Genomic DNA, 17,888 nt, shown 5'->3' with positions numbered 1-17,888 from the left:
CCTCTCCGGCCCTCTCTTCTCCTCTCCAGCCCTCTCTTCTCCTCTCCGGCCCTCTATTCGCCTCTCCAGCCCTCTCTTTCCTCTCCAGCCTTCTCTTCTCCTTTCATTGTACCTTCTCCTCTCCAGCCTTCTCTTCTCCTCTCATTTTTTCTTCTCTAGCCTTCTCTTTTCCTCTCATTCTATCGTCTCCTTTCCAGCCCTCTTTTCTCCTTTCCCCGGCTCTCCAGGAATAGAACGTTATTATGACGCAAAAATAAAAAGACCCTCTCTTCCCCACTCTTTTTAGCATATCATCTTCCAGGTGTTTTCCAGGACATTTCCCATGTCCTCCCTGTGCTCAGAGAGGTTCATATTTAGCTGTATGAACTGTCAGAAGCAGCCACCCTGATCTTTATTGAACAAGTAGCATGATTCACACAAATAATAAGGGGTTGTGGAGAACCTTTAAGGGTTCTATAGCTTGGTATGTGTTTGGCACCCTCAAAAGGTTCGAACCACTTCAGAGAGTTAATTTAAAAGAACCCATGGTGGTTCTTTGTTGCTTTGTTTGGTTCTATAGAGAACATTTGAAATGTTCAATCAATATCCCAAACCGTTTATTTATCTGCAGAATTACCAAGTCAATTGAACAATAAGTTAGTTTAACTTTTACTACTATATAATCATAACCTATTATATTTAAAAGTTCAGCAAGCCCTTTGCCACTACCAACCTATTATAGGTTAGATAGAATCCTCAACATTTGGAATTAGAGCAATGTGATGGAATAAGACATTATTGTAGGAACTGGAACAGGAGGGAAGGCCCACTCCTCCTTCCCCTCCTTCCTCCCGTCTTCCCGTACGCATTAATTCCTACGAACTTCTCCAGAATTCCCTCCGCCCCCGGTCCCCCACCTCTCTGGATGCGTTGGCTAACTGACTAAGAATGCCTGTTAACTTAGCCGCCCTATTGGCTGTTCTGCGCTGCTCTCATTTCCTCCTCTCATTCTATCTTCTCCTCTCCAGCCCGTTCTTTTCCTCTCCAGCCTTCTCTTCTGCTCTCATTCAATCTTCTCCTCTCAATCCCTCTCTTTCCTCTCCAGCCTTCTCTCCTCCTTTCATTGTACCTTCTCCTCTCCAGCTTTCTCTTCTCCTCTCATTCTATTGTCTCCTTTCCAGCCCTGTCTTCTCCTCTCCAGCCTTCTCTTCTCCTCTCATTTTTTCTTCTCTAGCCTTCTCTTCTCCTCTCATTCTATCGTCTCCTTTCCAGCGCTCTTTTCTCCTTTCCCCTGCTCTCCAGGAATAGAACTTGTCATATCTGACCGTTATTATGACGCAAAAATAAAAAGACCCTCTCTTCCCCACTCTTTTTAGCATATAATATTCCAGGTATTTCCAGGACATTTCCCATGTCCTCCCTGTGCTCAGAGAGGTTCATATTTCACTGTATGAACTGTCAGAAGCAGCCACCCTGATCTTTATTGAACAAGTAGCATGATACACACAAATAATAAGTGGTTCTAGAGAACATTTAAGGGTTCTATAGCTTGGTATGCGTGTGGCACCATCAAAGGGTTCTATGCATGGGTTTCATGTGACGTCACACATGAGACGCAGCGCCATCTTTAGGACCGTCCATGGACCGGTAGTAGCCTAACGCTAAAGTAAACAATGCCGTCTATCTGCTGTGCTGTGGGCTGTTATAACAGAAAGTCAAATTAGATGGACACACATTTTGTAACGTTCCCAAGAACACAGAAAGGAGACAGAAGTGGATAGCTGCAATTAGAAGGGTTCACTGGACTCCAACAGATCACTCCAGGCAGGAGCGTGTCTATGTTCCCCTCTTTGGATGAGACTGGGAAACATAGGACCCTTTTTCTAAAAAAGGGTCGACGCAGTCTATTCATAATATTGTAATTGCAACGGAGGGGCAGTGAACGAAGTATCGATCAGACAGAGATTTATTAGATAGGCCTATCTAATAAACCGTTGGAACACACCAGACACACAAAACCCCGAGAAGCCCAATCCCTATGAGAGATCCCTACGCTACGGCCATCCGGCGGCGCACAGAGCTTTTGGCGGTGATATTATGTATGCAATTATATTATATTTTAATCATATACTATTATATATAAAGCTCCGGGAGTCGCAAACAGCAACAATCACTTTCTCCTCCATGCTGCGGTTCACCCCGGACTGCACTGAACTGAGTTGGCCGGTTGAACGCTGATTGGCTGTTTCGTTACACATGTCACTCAGTGGCCACGCTGTTGAACGCTGATTGGCTGTCATCACGCGAATGTCGCGTCAAAGTTTAAATATTTTTAAAGATAGATAGATTGCGGGGAACATAGGACCCTTTTCCAGAAAAGGGTTCTATGTTCCCCCGCAACAGTGGGGAGCATAGGACCCCTTTTCAGAAAAAGGGTCCTATGCTCCCCGGTATGTATTGCTACAGCCTACAGGGTAACATAGGAACCTTTTTTGGAAAAATTGGCAAATAGGACTCTTTAAAAGACCCGGGGAACATAGGGATGACCCCCTCCAGGCTGTGCAATGAGCATTTTATCTCGGGTAAATTGACTCTGAACTGACGTCAGTTAGCCTAGCTAGCAGGGATGGAAATTAGCACGAGAAGTATATTGACTTTACTCATTTCTGGTAGAGCTAATGTCCGGGTGTCAAACACTGTTTATCAATGTGTCATTATATCTCATTCTAACTAAACTGTAGGCGAAAGCACTTTCACAAGAACTTTCCAAACTCATTGGTTGATCTCTCCCTTTTGTGATTAACTCATGGTAAAAAAAAATTAACTCATGGTAACTCATAAGTAACAACCTTGCATTAAAAACACAGATGAAAACCGATGGACAAAATTAGCACAGAGCTCTCTTGGAGTTGCAGTCTTGCAAAGGGAAATGTGTATTGTGCTTTCTAAAATGGTGTACTTGTTTCTAACAAGACCAATCACCCGTTCAACGTGGATTCGAACAGCTGATCGTCCCCTTGAATTTTCAAGTTCCTTTGGATGCAGCTGTTGTACGACTCTTTGCTTTTGAATGCCGTCAGAGACTCCCTTCTGTGGGGTTAGTACTCCATTTGGGAGTAAATATGGATCCAATGCTAAAATGCTTGTTTCGTCACGTAGCGCTGCTTTCCCTCCGTGGAGAGATGACTTTGGCTAGCCATTTCCCCCTCCAACCAGTTTAGGGGGCGGTAGCACTCTTTCGCTCTTTATGGTCCTAACTCCTATAATGTCTCGCTGCGGCTTGTAGGACATAGACATCCAACGTCCAAGGGCTGTCACGTGACGACAAGATGGCGGACGCGGTGAGACTCCTTAGCTCAAGCCCACAGGAACAGTGCATACTTCCGCAATCCACCAGTGCTCAACGGCCAAGCCTGGTATTGCATCTGTTTAAGCGGGCTGTCGACGGGTCCCTCGATTCAAGGGGCCCAGAAGTAGATATCAGCGTTCACTCCAATACAAGTGGGGAACAGGAATGTGTCTCTGCAAAAAATGTCTGGATATCAATCAAAGGCTCATAATTATCTTTATGCCATGTCCTAAAACAAAGAAAAAAAAAATATTTTCAAAACGCCACCTCAAGCGTTTTATGAGCCGTTTTCTCTAGGAGGGGTGTGCAGCTGAAAGGATTCGTAGTGAAACAAATGTTGTTTTGACCTGGCATCCGAGAGGGCCTAGTTCAGTGCTCCGTTAACGTGACCGATTTTTAGACTGGTTCAGCTGCTGCTCAATAACTCTCACGGTCCTCTGCTTGCGATCACTGTGATTCACCATATATTGATCCATTTATTCAAAAGATCCAAAGAACAAGTGCATTACGATATCATTTTATATTATTGTTAATAGTCTAATTAACATTTCAGTAGCGTTGGTATTTAATTTTTCATTTGCTTTTTTAGCTATGTATGACAGTTAACAATGTTGTTGTATTACAAATGTATATGTGTTGGCCACTCCAACTTCGTTGCTGTTGAAATGTAACCATTTATTTGCACATAAGTTATTGATTGCATTTTTCGGAAATAGTTAGTTGGAAGGAATCGGTTTCTTAAGCAGTGTGACACTTGGAGCTTGCATGACAGAGCACAAGTTGGCACACAGCACTCAAAACTGCAAAAAGACATTTTTCAATTGTAGACTTGGAGCTTGCATAACAGAACACAAGGCATAGAATAGTGCATTTCTTTTTGAACAGCACATCCGTTCAGTGAACTCTGTAATTTTTATGCATTTAAATGTATGCCCAACACTAACTGAGTTTAGCTTGATCTATTATCACTTTTATTTTCTTCCCTTCTTTTCTTAATGTTATGTGTATTTTCTTTTTAAGATAAAACAAGAGAAAACCTAAAATATCTTATGGTCTCGTAGGCCTATTCATGTACATGTTTCATGTATCTATATTTCATGTTGTGAATGTCTGAGTTTGGGATGTTTGGGAAGTTAATGTCCTGGAAAGCAGGGGAAAGGAGAAAAGAGGTTTGGAAAGGAGACGATAGAATGAGAGGAGAAGAGAGGTTGTTTCATTCATTCATTTTAGTGACTTGCCACCGTTCTCATCTTGGCGGAGTAGGCTACTCGAGAAGAGAATGAAGCTCTCCCGCGCGATTAGCCAGTGACGTCAATGGGGGGGGGGGCAGCACTTGGACCTTGGATGTCCATGTCCTACAGGCTGCAGCGAGACCGGTTGGAGTGCTGCGTGGAACCTCATCTGTGGACACTGACCCGGGAATTATTGCTCTGCGCGCCACGAGGAGCACGCACACAATCAGCAGTAAGTGGATACGATGGGTGCGTTTTATTTTTTATTTATTATGTTTATTTATTTTTCCCACAATTTCTTGTTTTTTTTAAACGATTTATGATGACTATATGCTCTGTAAGGTGACCTTGGGTGTCTTGAAAGGCGCCTCTAAATTAAATGTATTATTATTATCATTATTATTATTATTGGATCACAGAATGAATGGACGGAATCAAACCGATGTTATTTTTTAGTCATTATGCAATGTAAATGCATGAGTCGATTTTTATTTAGAATCAATTGATCGCAGAAACGAAAAAAATATTCAACATTAGGTTAATATTAAACAGCCTATAGATGCGTGTGTACATCTGTCAAAGGTATTGCTTGAGTGCTGCAACTAGCAACATGGACTAGAAGTAAACATATATTTGGTGTGTATTGTTACAGTGTAATTTATGAAGCATAATTTTTAGCTATAAATCATTGTTATTTCAGTTTAAAGGAGCCGTATGTAACAAATTGACTGTAATTGTACTGATAATTATGGGGAACTATACACTATTGATAATTATCAAAATAGGCTTATGAATTCAAAATACCAAACACAGTCTAAACAGTCTGTCCTGTCTCTGAATCCTCCCTTCCTTTTTTAAGGAAAGGGTTTTAAGGGGATTTAAGGGGATTCTCGCCTGCAAGTGAAGTTCTCCGGTGTAAAGGACAGGTTAGGAAACTTTAAACAAAAGGACCATTGGAATATGAGACGTCTGAGACAGTCTGGGATCGTTAATTCCCATGATGGATTGTTCATCCTTTTCTTGACCCTTCATGTAACTTCCTGATAAAGCTGAGTCAGGTGGTGTTGGGTGGTGTTAAACTGTGCAGGCCAAATCTGGGCCTGTGAGGTCTGGAAAAAAAGACTTTTTTCATTGGCCTGTATGAATAGGCTTGACAACCAACCTCTTTCTTCTCTCCACATCTCTGAAGATCATTTTTGATATTTCTGAGTCAGCTTGACCCCGTCTTTCAGTGTATTCCAATTTGGGTCTCAGGAGTGGCTGGAGTATGGTGTTATTTGGTCTCCAGTTGCATAGATGAGTTATTCTGATGGATGAAGAAGATGATAACATTCAGGCACGTTTTTCTGTACTGGCAGGCAGAGCTGAGGGAAAGGGAGAGTTTCCGAGAAAGGGTTAGTTCCTGCTAGCACGTGACAAGGCGTCGGTATTCCCATGTTTGGCCCGGGTCAGTGGTCAGCAAAAATCTAAAAGCTCTTGTAAGACCAAGAACCATATACTCTCACATCTGTCCAACTTTTTGGACATCCAGATAGGGGTGCACTGTCAATGGGGAGTACAAACACATGACCCAGGAGGCAGTATCAGAGGCTTTCCAGCGCCTGGTCGATGGCCAGACCCTCTTTATCTACACTGGCGTAACCTTGCTGGCTGGGATTCAGCTTCCTGCCATTATATAGCAGTCGGTGTTCCTCACTATTGACCTCCTGGGGAGGAATGCTCATGTGACCACCTGATTCATCCGTTGGACTCTACCATACTGGCCACATGTAGAGGCCAAAGCTAACAGACGCTTGTGACCAATGCCAGGAGATTACCCTTGTGGAGTAGTCTTGGGGGGGTCGATCTGTCTCCAGAGGTCATAACATGTAGCAGACCGAGGGAGATGATTTAGTGGGTCTTGGGCTTGCAGTCTCCTCAGGGCTCCTCGGGTCATTCACAGAAGAAGTTGAGTTATGCCTTCATTATAAACCCATTATTTACTTCCATATTTAGTAGCATGAGCTCTAGTAGAGTATGGGGGAACTGTTTTCTGCATATTAGTGCCTTCAGAAATGTAGTTTCCTTCCAGCCCCTACTATCCAGTCTGTCTGTCTGTCTGTCTGTCTGTCTGTCTGTCTGTCTGTCTGTCTGTCTGTCTGTCTGTCTGTCTGTCTGTCTCACTTCCTCTCAGTTTCTCTCTCTCTCTGTCTCTCCCTCTCTGTTGCTCTCTCTCACTCTGTTACTCCCTCTCTCACACTCTCTGTTTCTCTCTTTCTCACTCTCTCTTTCTCTCTCAGGAAGAGCAAGGTCTTGAGAGGAACGTGATAACATGGCAGAGATCAGGAGCCTCCTCTTTGTTGCTCTCATGGCCAGCGTGTGTCTCCACGGCCACGCAGCTCAGCTAACAGGTTAGCTGAGCTATCCTCTTCTCTTGTTCCTGTCTTCTCTTTAAATTGATAAATTCCCTTGCCAGAAACATCTACATTTTACCTAAACTTCCAATAAACCATCCTGTTCAATGTCCGCATTGAACCATTTTCCAATTGTGTTTGCAGCTTCCTAATCTAGAAACACACAAACACATATCCCTTTCCTCTACCCCGACCCAGACACTCTCTCCTCCCAAAAATGCACTGAGACATCACTGGCGGACATCGTGTTCCTGTTGGACGGCTCCTCCAGCATCAGCGCAAAGAGCTTCAAGGAGATGCTCCTCTTCCTCCAGAAGTTCATCCAGAACCTCGATGTGGGCGCGGACAAGGTGCGTGTGGGCGTGGCGCAGTACAGCGACGAGCCCTACGAGGAGTTCCTGCTGAAGGACCACATGGACGAGGCCTCGCTGCTGGAGCAGGTGAGCAAGATCCAGCATCGGAATGGAGGCACCTTCACGGGCAAGGCCATGACCTTCCTCCAGCAGACCTTCTTCACCCCAGAGGGTGGCAGTCGCGCCGCACAGCGTGTGCCCCAGATCGCCGTGGTGATCACGGACGGGGACTCGTCGGACGACGTGATCGAGCCAGCGCGGCAGCTGCGGCAGAAGGGGGTGATCGTGTTCGCCATCGACATCGGCAGTTCCAATTCAACGAACATGCATCAGATCGCCAATCGACCGCACGAGCGCTTCCTGTTCAGCATCACCAGCTACCAGGCCCTCCAGCAGCTCCTCGACAGGCTGCTGCAGATCCTCTGTGTGACCGTTGAAGACCAACGGGCCGGTAGGGTGGCGTCTCCACCACATGCTCCCAGGAACATAAACACATGCAACATCAAAAATTGACCTTGTGGCGAATTGAGTTAAGTTCACTTTTTGCAAAAGCCAAATCATGTAATTTGTGCACAGTCCCATTAAGCTCCATGATTTCTAATTATGCTATTGACTTGGGAAAAACTTGCAACAAACAATTGTGTTCAATCTTAGCATTATTACCATTAGCATTGAACCATTTTCAACTTGACTTTCCAGCCTCATCCAGAAACACACACAAACTCACAACCCTTTCCTCTCCCGACCCAGTCCTTCTCTTTCCCCAAAAATGCAATGAGACATCACTGGCGGACATCGTGTTCCTGTTGGACGGCTCCTCCAGCATCAGCCCAGAGAGCTTCAAGGAGATGCTCCTCTTCCTCCAGAAGTTCATACAGAACCTCGATGTGGGCGCGGACAAGGTGCGTGTGGGCGTGGCGCAGTACAGCGACGAGCCGTACAAGGAGTTCCTGCTGAAGGACCACATGGACGAGGCCTTGCTGCTGGACCAGGTGAGCAAGATCGAGCACCGGAAGGGAGGCACCTTCACGGGCCAGGCCATCACCTTCCTCCAGCAGACCTTCTTCACCCCAGAGGGGGGCAGTCGCGCTGCGGAGGGTGTGGGTGTGCCCCAGATCGCCGTGGTGATCACGGACGGGGGCTCGTCGGACGACGTGATCGAGCCAGCGCGGCAGCTGCGGCAGAAAGGGGTGATCGTGTTCGCCATCGACATCGGCAGGTCCAATTCAACGAACCTGCATGAGATCGCCAACCGACCGCATGAGCGCTTCCTGTTCAGCATCAACAGCTACCAGGCCCTCCAGCAACTCCTCGACAGGTTGCTGCAGATCCTCTGTGTGACCGTTGAGGACCAACGGGCCGGTATGGTGGCATCTCCACCACATGCTCCCATGAACACAAACACAAACACACACACATGCAGGCATTCAGGTCCACACACACATTTATTTGAAACAAGATCGATAAGCAAACGTAAAATACGAATGATATTTAACAATTAGTCGCCGAAGGCAAAGTGAATAGTGGGGTTATTCCCCACTATTGACGGAGCCTGAGGTGAATAATGGTTTTAGTATATACTGAACATACTCGAACACTCCAAAAATTAAAAAGATAACACTTTGCTGGAATTTATTTGTTTTTATTAGTGTGACAAGACAGACTTTTTGCGATGTAAACAATAGATACCAAACCAATCAAATTGCGCCATCTTAGGAGGTTTACACGTAGCATATACTAAATATATATATGTAATGATTCTATCTTCAATACTACTCCTTTAATGCCGCCATTCTGTTTTACTCAATTTGTTCCTTCCCCAGCTTTGGTGCCAAAATTTTCCGACATCTACTTCCTGGTGGACAGTGGCCTGACCGCGGCCGACTTCAAGCTAACCCAGAACATGATGGTGCGCGTGGTTCAGCAGCTCAACGTGGGAGATGGGGCCCACCGCATCGGCCTGGCCCGGTACGGCCAGGAAACCAAGTCGGAATTTCTCCCTAAAAAGTTCAAGAACAAAAAGGAGGTGGTGGCCAGAATTAAGGGTCTCAAGGTGATCAAAGGCAGTCCCAATGCGCCGCGCAACCTGGGTGGCGCACTGAATTACGCCGTCGATAACTTCTTCAGTACTGAGGCCGGGAGCCGTGAGCATCTGGGCTTCCGGCAGTTCCTTGTGGTCGCGTCCGGGGCCAACTCCAGCGACAGCATCTACCAACCGGCCCGCCGGGTGAAGTCCGAGGGGGTGACGGTGATGGGCATTGGCCTCGGCCCTGGCATGACGGACCAGATGAAGACAGTGGCAAGTGCCCCATACGTTTACCAGTCTGCCAACATCGTGCCCATGCTGAAGGCAGCGTTTGAGACTGAGGAAGAGCATATGGGCGTAGTTGAGGGTGAGGATCATCAATGACTGACTTGGGATTTTGGTCAGTGTAATCAATGTTCTGTTATATATTGAGTTACTACTGTATTGGGAATTGGTTGATTATTCCAAATTATAAAACATAGTCCTAACCCCCTCATTTATTTTGCAGATTGTGTAGCTTCCAGAGTAGCCGATGTTGTGTTCATTGTGGACGAATCGGAAAGAATCGAAGCTGCTGACTTTCAGTTGGTGCTTTCTTTCCTGCACAATATGGTGGAAAGCCTTGACGTCCAGACAAACAGAGTACGGGTTGGCATAGTCACGTACAGCGACAATCCTGCAGTCCAGGTCTACCTCGATACCTTCGATAACAAGAATGAGATCCTCCAGTTCATCAAGATGTTGCACTACCATGGAGGAGGGAACAAAACAGGCCTCGCGCTGAAGTTTGCTCGCGAGAACGTCTTTGTCAAACAGCGAGGAGGACGGAAAAGCCAAGGCGTCCAGCAGGTTGCAGTAGTTATCACTTATGGAAAATCTCAGGATGAGGTGGAAAAGGAGGCGGCAGACCTGCGTCGTGATGGGGTCACCATCTACGCCATCGGAATCAAAGATGCGGACGAGACCCAGCTGGTGCAGATTGCATCGCACCCTTCGACCAAGCATGTGTACAATGTCGACAGTTTTGTCAGGCTGAAGACCTTGCAGAAGAGCCTGGAGAAGACCATGTGCCACAACATCTTCCGTCAGGCCATTGCAGTCAACGAGAGAAGAACTGACATCAAAGAAGGTTTGGGCCCGATGCAATTGCAATTTAGGAGTTGTTTTTGTTGAGTATAGAGCCTAGGACCTTTCAGATGAGAACTCACTACACCAGAAATACAGATCTATTCTAAAACATTATTTGTTTTATTTCTCCAGGTTGCATGCAAACAGATGAGGCCGACATATTCTTTTTGATCGACCAATCAGGAAGTATTCAGCCCGACGACTTCAATCACATGAAGAAATTCGTCATTGACTTCCTGAACACCTACCACATCGGCCCGGACCATATCCGTGTTGGGTGTGTCAAATATGCAGACTCGCCCACCTTAGAGTTCGACCTGACTACGTACACTGACAGCAAAACCCTGGAGAATGCGGTGGAGAGAATCGTTCATGTTGGCGGCGGTACCGAGACCGGACGTGGCCTGTCCTTCATGGCGCCCCTGTTTGAGAGAGCCATGAAAACTCGAGGGCACAAAGTCCCTGAGCACCTCATTGTCATCACGGACGGGAAGTCGATGGACAAGGTCCAACTTCCCGCAGAGGAGCTGAGAACCAAGGGCGTCAACATCTATGCAATCGGAGTGAAAGAAGCAGTTGAGACAGAGCTGCGGAAGATCGCTGGAAGCCCACAGAATACCTTCTTGGTGAATAATTTTGATGCCCTTAAAATTATCAAGGACGACATTATCACTGAAATCTGTTCAGCAGATGGTAAGCACATTTCTTTCCATGTTATTCCATTGTACTGCAACTCAACCATTGGTTGAATATGTACAGGTTCAATGTGTAAGAGTACTTATTTTGTTTTTTTCTTGTTCCTATTTCTCACATTGGTAATATTAAAAGAAGAAGGGCTTACATTGAATGTGTTTCTTGTCCACAGCCTGCAAGGACATTCCAAGGGATCTCCTCTTCTTGATCGACAGCTCTGGAAGCATCCGATCAGACGAATACCAGAAGATGAAGGACTTCATGAAAGCTATGATTGGCAAGTCTCAGATTGAAAAGGAAATAGTGCATGTGGGAGTCATGCAGTTCAGCACCAGCCAGACGATGGTGTTCCAACTTAATGACTTCCATGACAAAGGAGAAATGTTGAAAGCTATTGACAAAATGCAGCAGCTTGGTGGAGGCACGCACACGGGCCAGGCCCTGACCGAAGTCTCCCTGTACTTTGACCTGGCCAAGGGGGGTCGTCCGGGGAAAAGACAGAACCTGATTATGATCACTGATGGCGAGTCCCAGGATCAGGTGAAGGGGCCGGCTGAGGTGTTGAGGCAAAAGGGTGTGACCATCTTCTCCATCGGTGTGGTCAACGCCAACACCACACAGCTTCTGGAGATCAGTGGCTCTGACGACCATGTGTTCACTCAGAGGAACTTTGATGCCCTGAAGGACTTGGAGAGGGAGCTGAATCTGCGTCTCTGTGAGAGAGGTAAGACAACGCTAGGGTTGATGCTGTATATACTGGTAGGAATTGCACTTGCATATTATACTCCAGTAAATAAGCAAATCTATCGCAGGGAAAACATTTGCGTTCATTTATATTTACAGTCAATTGTACTATTAAATTAGAGTTTGAAATGTTAAAGCACTTTTTCATCGTCAGTTGGGTAGGTATTGCAGTTAGTCAATATTTTCAAGACCTTACAATACTACACAAGGTCCACATATTTCCTTGCCTTATCCTGAATGTCTTCTGTCTCTTGCTTTAGAGTGCCAGAAGACTCAGATGGCAGACATCATCTTCTTGGTTGATGGCTCCACCAGCATCAGCGTCGGCAATTTCTCAGCCATGCTGAATTTCATGCAGTCCGTCGTGAACTTGACCACCGTCGGCGAGAAGATGACGCGTTTTGGCGTCATCCTCTACTCCAACGAAACCGAATCCAAATTCAACCTCAAAGAGTATTTCTCCAAGAGTGAGGTGTTGAAGGCCATCCAGGCGCTCAAGTCCCCGACCGGAAATACCTACACAGGCAAGGCCTTGAACTACACCCTACAGTTCTTTGATGAGAAGTACGGCGGCCGCCAAGCCGCAGAGGTGCCCCAGATCCTGATGGTGATCACAGACGGTGAGGCCACCGACCGACACGACCTGAAGGCTCCATCCGAGGCGCTGCGTGAGAAGGGCATCAGCGTGTTCAGCATCGGAGTGAAGGGTGCCGACAAGACTGAGCTGGTGATCATGGCCGGGGAACCCTCCAGGGTCTTCTTCGTTGACAACTTTGACGCCCTGAAGACCCTCTACAAAAACGTCTCCAGTGAGCTCTGCAGCACTACCATTCCTGGTAACTATCTTTCTGTCCGTCTGACTGTCATTAAATATCAAGGGTAATATATTCAAGAGAGTTGTACTGTAAAGTACAGAATAGAATACTGTAATAGTAGAGCATACAGTACAGTAAAACATATGGTGAAGTAGGGTGTACTGTATACTGTACTACAGTGGCGTACTTTCAACAGTATTGTCGAAAGTAGTGCATAAAATATTATATAGTACAGTAGAGCACTGAACCAGACCCTTAAGTCCTCCATGTGTTCCCAGGGTGTAAGAAGGAGAAAGCGGACCTGGTTCTGCTGGTCGACACGTCGGAGACCATCAGCGACAATGCCTTCAGCAACATGACGACCTTCATGACCGACCTGATCGGCAGCTTCAAGATCAGCAAGGATCAGGTGCGCGTGGGCTTGGCCCAGTTCAGCAGCAATACGAAGAAGGAGTTCTACCTAAACCAGTTCCACACGGTGGAGGAGGTGACCAAGAACATCCTGGATATGGTGCGGCAGAAGGAAGGAACCAAGATTGGAAAAGCGCTGGACTTCATCAAGAGTTACTTCGAGGCGTCCACCGGGAGCCGCATCAGTAGCAGGGTCTCCCAGAACCTGGTGGTGATGATGGATGATGGATCCCTGGACGACCCGGTGCAGGAGGCCGAGGTGCTCCGGGGGATGGGCATCCGGATCTTTGTCATTGGCGTCGGTGTCTTCAACAAGCTGGATCTGAAGAAGATCACGGCCGACACCGACCTCATCTTCACGGTCCAGGACTTCGGCGCACTGGCCAAGATCAAGCAGAAGGTGGTGGAAACCATCTGCGAAAAGCCTGGTTAGACTTAATCTGTTAATCGGTTTGTCCTTCTCTCCATCTGCCTGTATCTCTTGCACAGTATATTTTTTACTTCATTTGTTTACGGTAAGTCTGTAAGGACTCTTCCTCTCCCTCTCCCTCCCTTTCCCTCCCTCTTCCTCTCTCTCTCCCCCACTCCCTCTCCCTTTCCCTCTCCCTTTCTCTCTCTCACACTCCCTCTCTCTATCTCAGCCTGCAGTATCGATGTGGCCATTGGTTTTGACATGTCCCAGCGCTCCGGGTCCCAACTACTGGTCAGCGGGTTCCCCAAGCTCCGGGCGGCCCTGCCGGAGATCCTCCACCATGTGTCCACGCTGAAGGGCCTCTGCTGCGTCCAGAACATGCCGATCGAACCCAACGTCGCCTTCCGGTTGGTCAGCCATGACGGGCGTGTCCTGGACGACTTCAACTTTGAGCCGTTCAGCGAGGCGGTGGTGGACAAGGTCATGAACGTGCAGATGTCGGAAGACACCTTCTTCAACACGGCCCTGCTCACCTCCTTCCAGGAGAAGTTCAAGACCCAGTCCAATGCCGGCGCCAAGGTACAGCAGAAACCATCGGGAACACATGTAATGTTGTGAACTTGGCTAAGGTTATGTGTAGTAGCATGAAATGTAATCTTCTTGTTGGGCATTCATTAACAATAAATCAATAAAATGGGATTATAAAGGTACTGGGTTTGATGTTGAGGTTGTGTTGTAATAGCACTCCTCTTTGTGCGACAAACTGATTTTTTCTCACACTCAACTAATTAGGCAGTGTTACTTTAGCCAACATTTAGGGTTAGGGTTAAGGTTGCGTATTGAATGTGTCCTCCTCATTTTTTTTGTGTGTGTATGTGTGCATGCCAGGTACTCGTGGTCTTCACAGATGGTCTGGATGAAGATGTTATGAAGCTAGAGCATCAGTCTGAGCTGCTGCGTCTGTCTGGTTAGGCCAGGATGCACTTGGGACTTATACCTGACTTTATTCTCCCTAACACTCTTTTTTTCACATTAATGTTGACCTATTTTCCTTGCTATCTCTCTCTCTCTCTGTCTCTCTTTATATTTCTACCTATCTCTCTCACTGTGTCTGTATCCCTCTCCCTGTCGTTCCTGTCTGTCTCTCCCTGTCTGTCTGCCTCTCTCTCCCTGTCTGCCTGCCTCTCTCTCCCTGTCTGTCTGCCTCTCTCACCCTGTCTGTCTGCCTATCTCTCCCTGTCTGTCTCTCAGGGGTGAATGCCCTGCTGGCGGTTGCGCTGGACGGTGTGCGTGACTCCAGCCAGATCCAGATGGTGGAGTTCGGTCGAGGGTTCGGCTACAAGGTCCCCCTCAGCGTGGGCATGCAGAGCGTGGGCAGTACCTTGCTCAAACAGATCGTGAGTCCACCTTAACTAAACAATATTAAACAGATCGTAAGTCCACCGTTAAACTGAACTAAACAGATCATGAGTCCACCTTGAACTAAACTATACTAAAGAGATCGGAATTCCACCGTAAAACTAAACTAAACAGATCGTAAGCCCACCTTAACTAAACTAGACTAAACAGATCGTCAGTCCGCCGTAAAACTAAACTATACTAACCAGATCTAAGCAGGGATATTCCCTACAAAAAGAGATGACAAATTTTTCAGTTTGCCATGTGACTGCCTGGCTGGGAATCCTGCGGAGCTGCTGAACTGCCGCCGAAGCTCTGGCGGCAGTCTGGCAGCTCAGCTCCGGGAGTACAAACCCTTCTCCTCCATGTCACGGTTCAACATGGACTTCAGAGAGTCAAGGCCAAGGTTCCTTTCCCCCAATTCTTCTCAACCATGGCCGAGATATCCCCCACGACGAGTCTTTACTTGTAGTGAAACTACCAGAAACGTCAGACTCTGTCTCCCTTAACTAAACGATACTAACCAGATCGTAAGTCCACCTTAAACTATTAAATACTATACAGATCGTGAGTCCAACGTAAACTAAACTATACTAAACAGATCGTTAGTCCACCTTAAACTATACTATACCATACAGATCTAAGTCCACCTTAAACAAACTATACTAAACAGATCATAAGTCCACCTTAACTAAACTATACTAAATTGATCGTGAGTCCACCTTAAACCAAACTAAAAAGACCATAAGTCCACCTTAGCTTAACAATACTAAGCAGATTGTGAGTCCACCTTAAACCAAACTATACTAAAACGATCCTCAGTCCAACTTGAACTAAACTATACTAAACAGATCATAAGTCCACCTTCACTAAATATACTGAACAGACCGTAATTTCATCCTTAAACGAAACTATACTAAAATAAACGTATTCTTGCTCCACAACTCTCTCTCTCTCTCTCTCTCTCTCTCTCTCTCTCTCTCTCTCTCTCTCTCTCTCTCTCTCTCTCTCTCTCTCTCTCTCTCTCTCTCTCTCTCTCTCTCTCTCTCTCTCTCTCTCTCTCTCTCTCTCTCTCTCTCTCTCTCTCTCTCTCTCTCTCTCTCTCTCTCTCTCTCTCTCTCTCTCTCTCTCTCTCTCTCTCTCTCTCTCTCTCTCTCTCTCTCTCTCTCTCTCTCGTGTGTCCAGGACGCCGTGGCCGAGCGAGAGTGCTGTGGTGTCATGTGTAAATGTTCGGGACATGAAGGAAGCCGAGGCTTGCGAGGATCCTCAGCTGCAAAGGTGAAAGGTCAACGCCAGAGATCTGGAAGCACTGGACAGACTTAACGATCAGCGTATGAACGCCTCACACATCGATTGACAAGCTTAACGATCAACAGCTCGCAAATAGTACAGATTAACAAACACAAACAGCCAAATACAAAACACATTTGCATTGTGTGCACGGCGGCACATTAAATACCACAGCATGACGCCAACAGCAATATGCCTCGCCACGCAGTCGAGCAATAAACATATACATACAAAACATTCTCAACATTGCATCATGTGCTCGGCACAAATACCAGTAACAAACAGCATCACCACAAGTCAGGTTAGTTGAATTTCAGTTTGATCTGCCATTGTTTACCATCGGCTCAACTACTACTTGGAGATGGATAACTTAATTATAAACAGGCCTAATTATGTTAGTGAGAGTGAAATGGTTGCAGTTTTAAAATAATAAAACATAATAAAAGTCGGATTCCAGTCCGTTGTACCGTAGACCCACAGAGAACTTCTCCGCCGTAGTAGAAAAATAATAAAAAAAATAATAAATTCTTCCTGAAAACACGAAAGGCAGCCAGATCAACTTGTGACCCTACTATCCATGTAGAGTTAAGACCATGAATTGGTCGCGTTTCCAAAAATAAGACGCCTTTACATCCAGTTAAAGGCGTCAATGTGACTTGCGTCACGTTGATTTCCGAAGTCGCTGCTTTGCTAACAGAGACGATCCAGTAAAAGGGGACAACATCACATCAAGCTACCGAAATGATAGCACAAAACATTTTTTTGGGCTATTTTCGAGCAGTGGAGGGAAACACAACATTAAGTTTTGAATAACTGGAAGTAATGGCATCTTACTTTTGGAAAGGCGACCAATTTATGGTCTTAACTATACATGGATAGTAGGGTCACAAGTTGAGCTGGCTGCCTTTCGTGTTTTCAGGAAGAATTTATTATTTTTGGCGGTGAATTTCTCTGTGCGTCTACGGTACAATGGAATGTAATCCAAACTTATTATTAGTTCCCCCCACAATGGTATGAGTTCAATTCCTGTAATGTAACATATTATAAGCATTCATTTCTCATTTATTCCGGCTTAAAAAGGTTCTACGTGACAAGTTTCTTCCAATTACACTCCAAATACGAATGAGATGGGAATGTTTTTGACATTTTATTGAAAAACAAAACAAAGAGGTATTCGCAAGGACAGTATTCGCAGGACAAAGAGGTATATCTTGCTGTCCCTGTTGCTATACCCCTTACTGCCAACGTCGTAAAGGACAGGTTGCTCCTCCAGCAAGCGAATTAAATTCTCCTCCCTCTCCTCGGACCAGAAGTCTGCATCTTCGTATATTTGTACACTGGAGTGGACAGTACGGTACCGGGCGGAGTAAGGCCGTGACGTACAAGTTGTTCTGTGCTGTGATTGGCTGAAGAGAAATAGGTAAATCGCCGCGTTCTAAAACTGGACCTTGCGATTTGACATGTTCAATCTCTGGTGACTCCTTGCAACTCCTTGCGACTCCTTGCAACGACCAGTTCACACCACCCCTGCGACGTTTCCGTTCTGTATGTCATGAGAGGTGTAGGTGGCCTTGCGGGGAATAGTTTCCATTATTTTGGCCATCTCTGCGTCTTTCTGTAAGGTATGCTCAAACAGCGACAGGAACAGCACACTGCCTGACTCTG

The 17,888-nt window shown here is 46.2% G+C and overlaps 1 protein-coding gene across 4 annotated transcripts in view; it reads left to right on the top strand.

The window, feature by feature from the left end:
- Positions 1 to 4,643: 4,643 nt before the first annotated feature.
- LOC115553253 (collagen alpha-6(VI) chain) overlaps positions 4,644 to 17,888 on the top strand; it is a 35,724-nt gene continuing 22,479 nt past the window's right edge. For 2 of the 4 annotated variants that reach the window (XM_030369363.1, XM_030369364.1), the window contains exons 1-14: positions 4,644 to 4,792; positions 6,840 to 6,950; positions 7,152 to 7,757; positions 8,057 to 8,668; positions 9,130 to 9,699; positions 9,841 to 10,461; positions 10,593 to 11,153; positions 11,326 to 11,877; positions 12,158 to 12,733; positions 12,991 to 13,551; positions 13,765 to 14,114; positions 14,424 to 14,502; positions 14,787 to 14,932; positions 16,119 to 16,211. In XM_030369363.1, coding sequence (XP_030225223.1) covers positions 6,872 to 6,950; positions 7,152 to 7,757; positions 8,057 to 8,668; positions 9,130 to 9,699; positions 9,841 to 10,461; positions 10,593 to 11,153; positions 11,326 to 11,877; positions 12,158 to 12,733; positions 12,991 to 13,551; positions 13,765 to 14,114; positions 14,424 to 14,502; positions 14,787 to 14,932; positions 16,119 to 16,211 — 5,406 coding nt within the window. In that variant the 5' untranslated portion in view covers positions 4,644 to 4,792; positions 6,840 to 6,871. Of the gene's footprint in view, positions 4,810 to 6,839; positions 6,951 to 7,151; positions 7,758 to 8,056; positions 8,669 to 9,129; positions 9,700 to 9,840; positions 10,462 to 10,592; positions 11,154 to 11,325; positions 11,878 to 12,157; positions 12,734 to 12,990; positions 13,552 to 13,764; positions 14,115 to 14,423; positions 14,503 to 14,786; positions 14,933 to 16,118; positions 16,212 to 17,888 lie in introns of all 4 variants that reach the window. The other 2 variants (XM_030369362.1, XM_030369365.1) reach the window with 2 other exon arrangements.

Source organism: Gadus morhua, chromosome 11 (genome assembly GCF_902167405.1).
Source record: "Gadus morhua chromosome 11, gadMor3.0, whole genome shotgun sequence".
Taxonomy (NCBI): domain Eukaryota; kingdom Metazoa; phylum Chordata; class Actinopteri; order Gadiformes; family Gadidae; genus Gadus; species Gadus morhua.
This window is presented reverse-complemented; position numbering and strand designations above follow the sequence as displayed.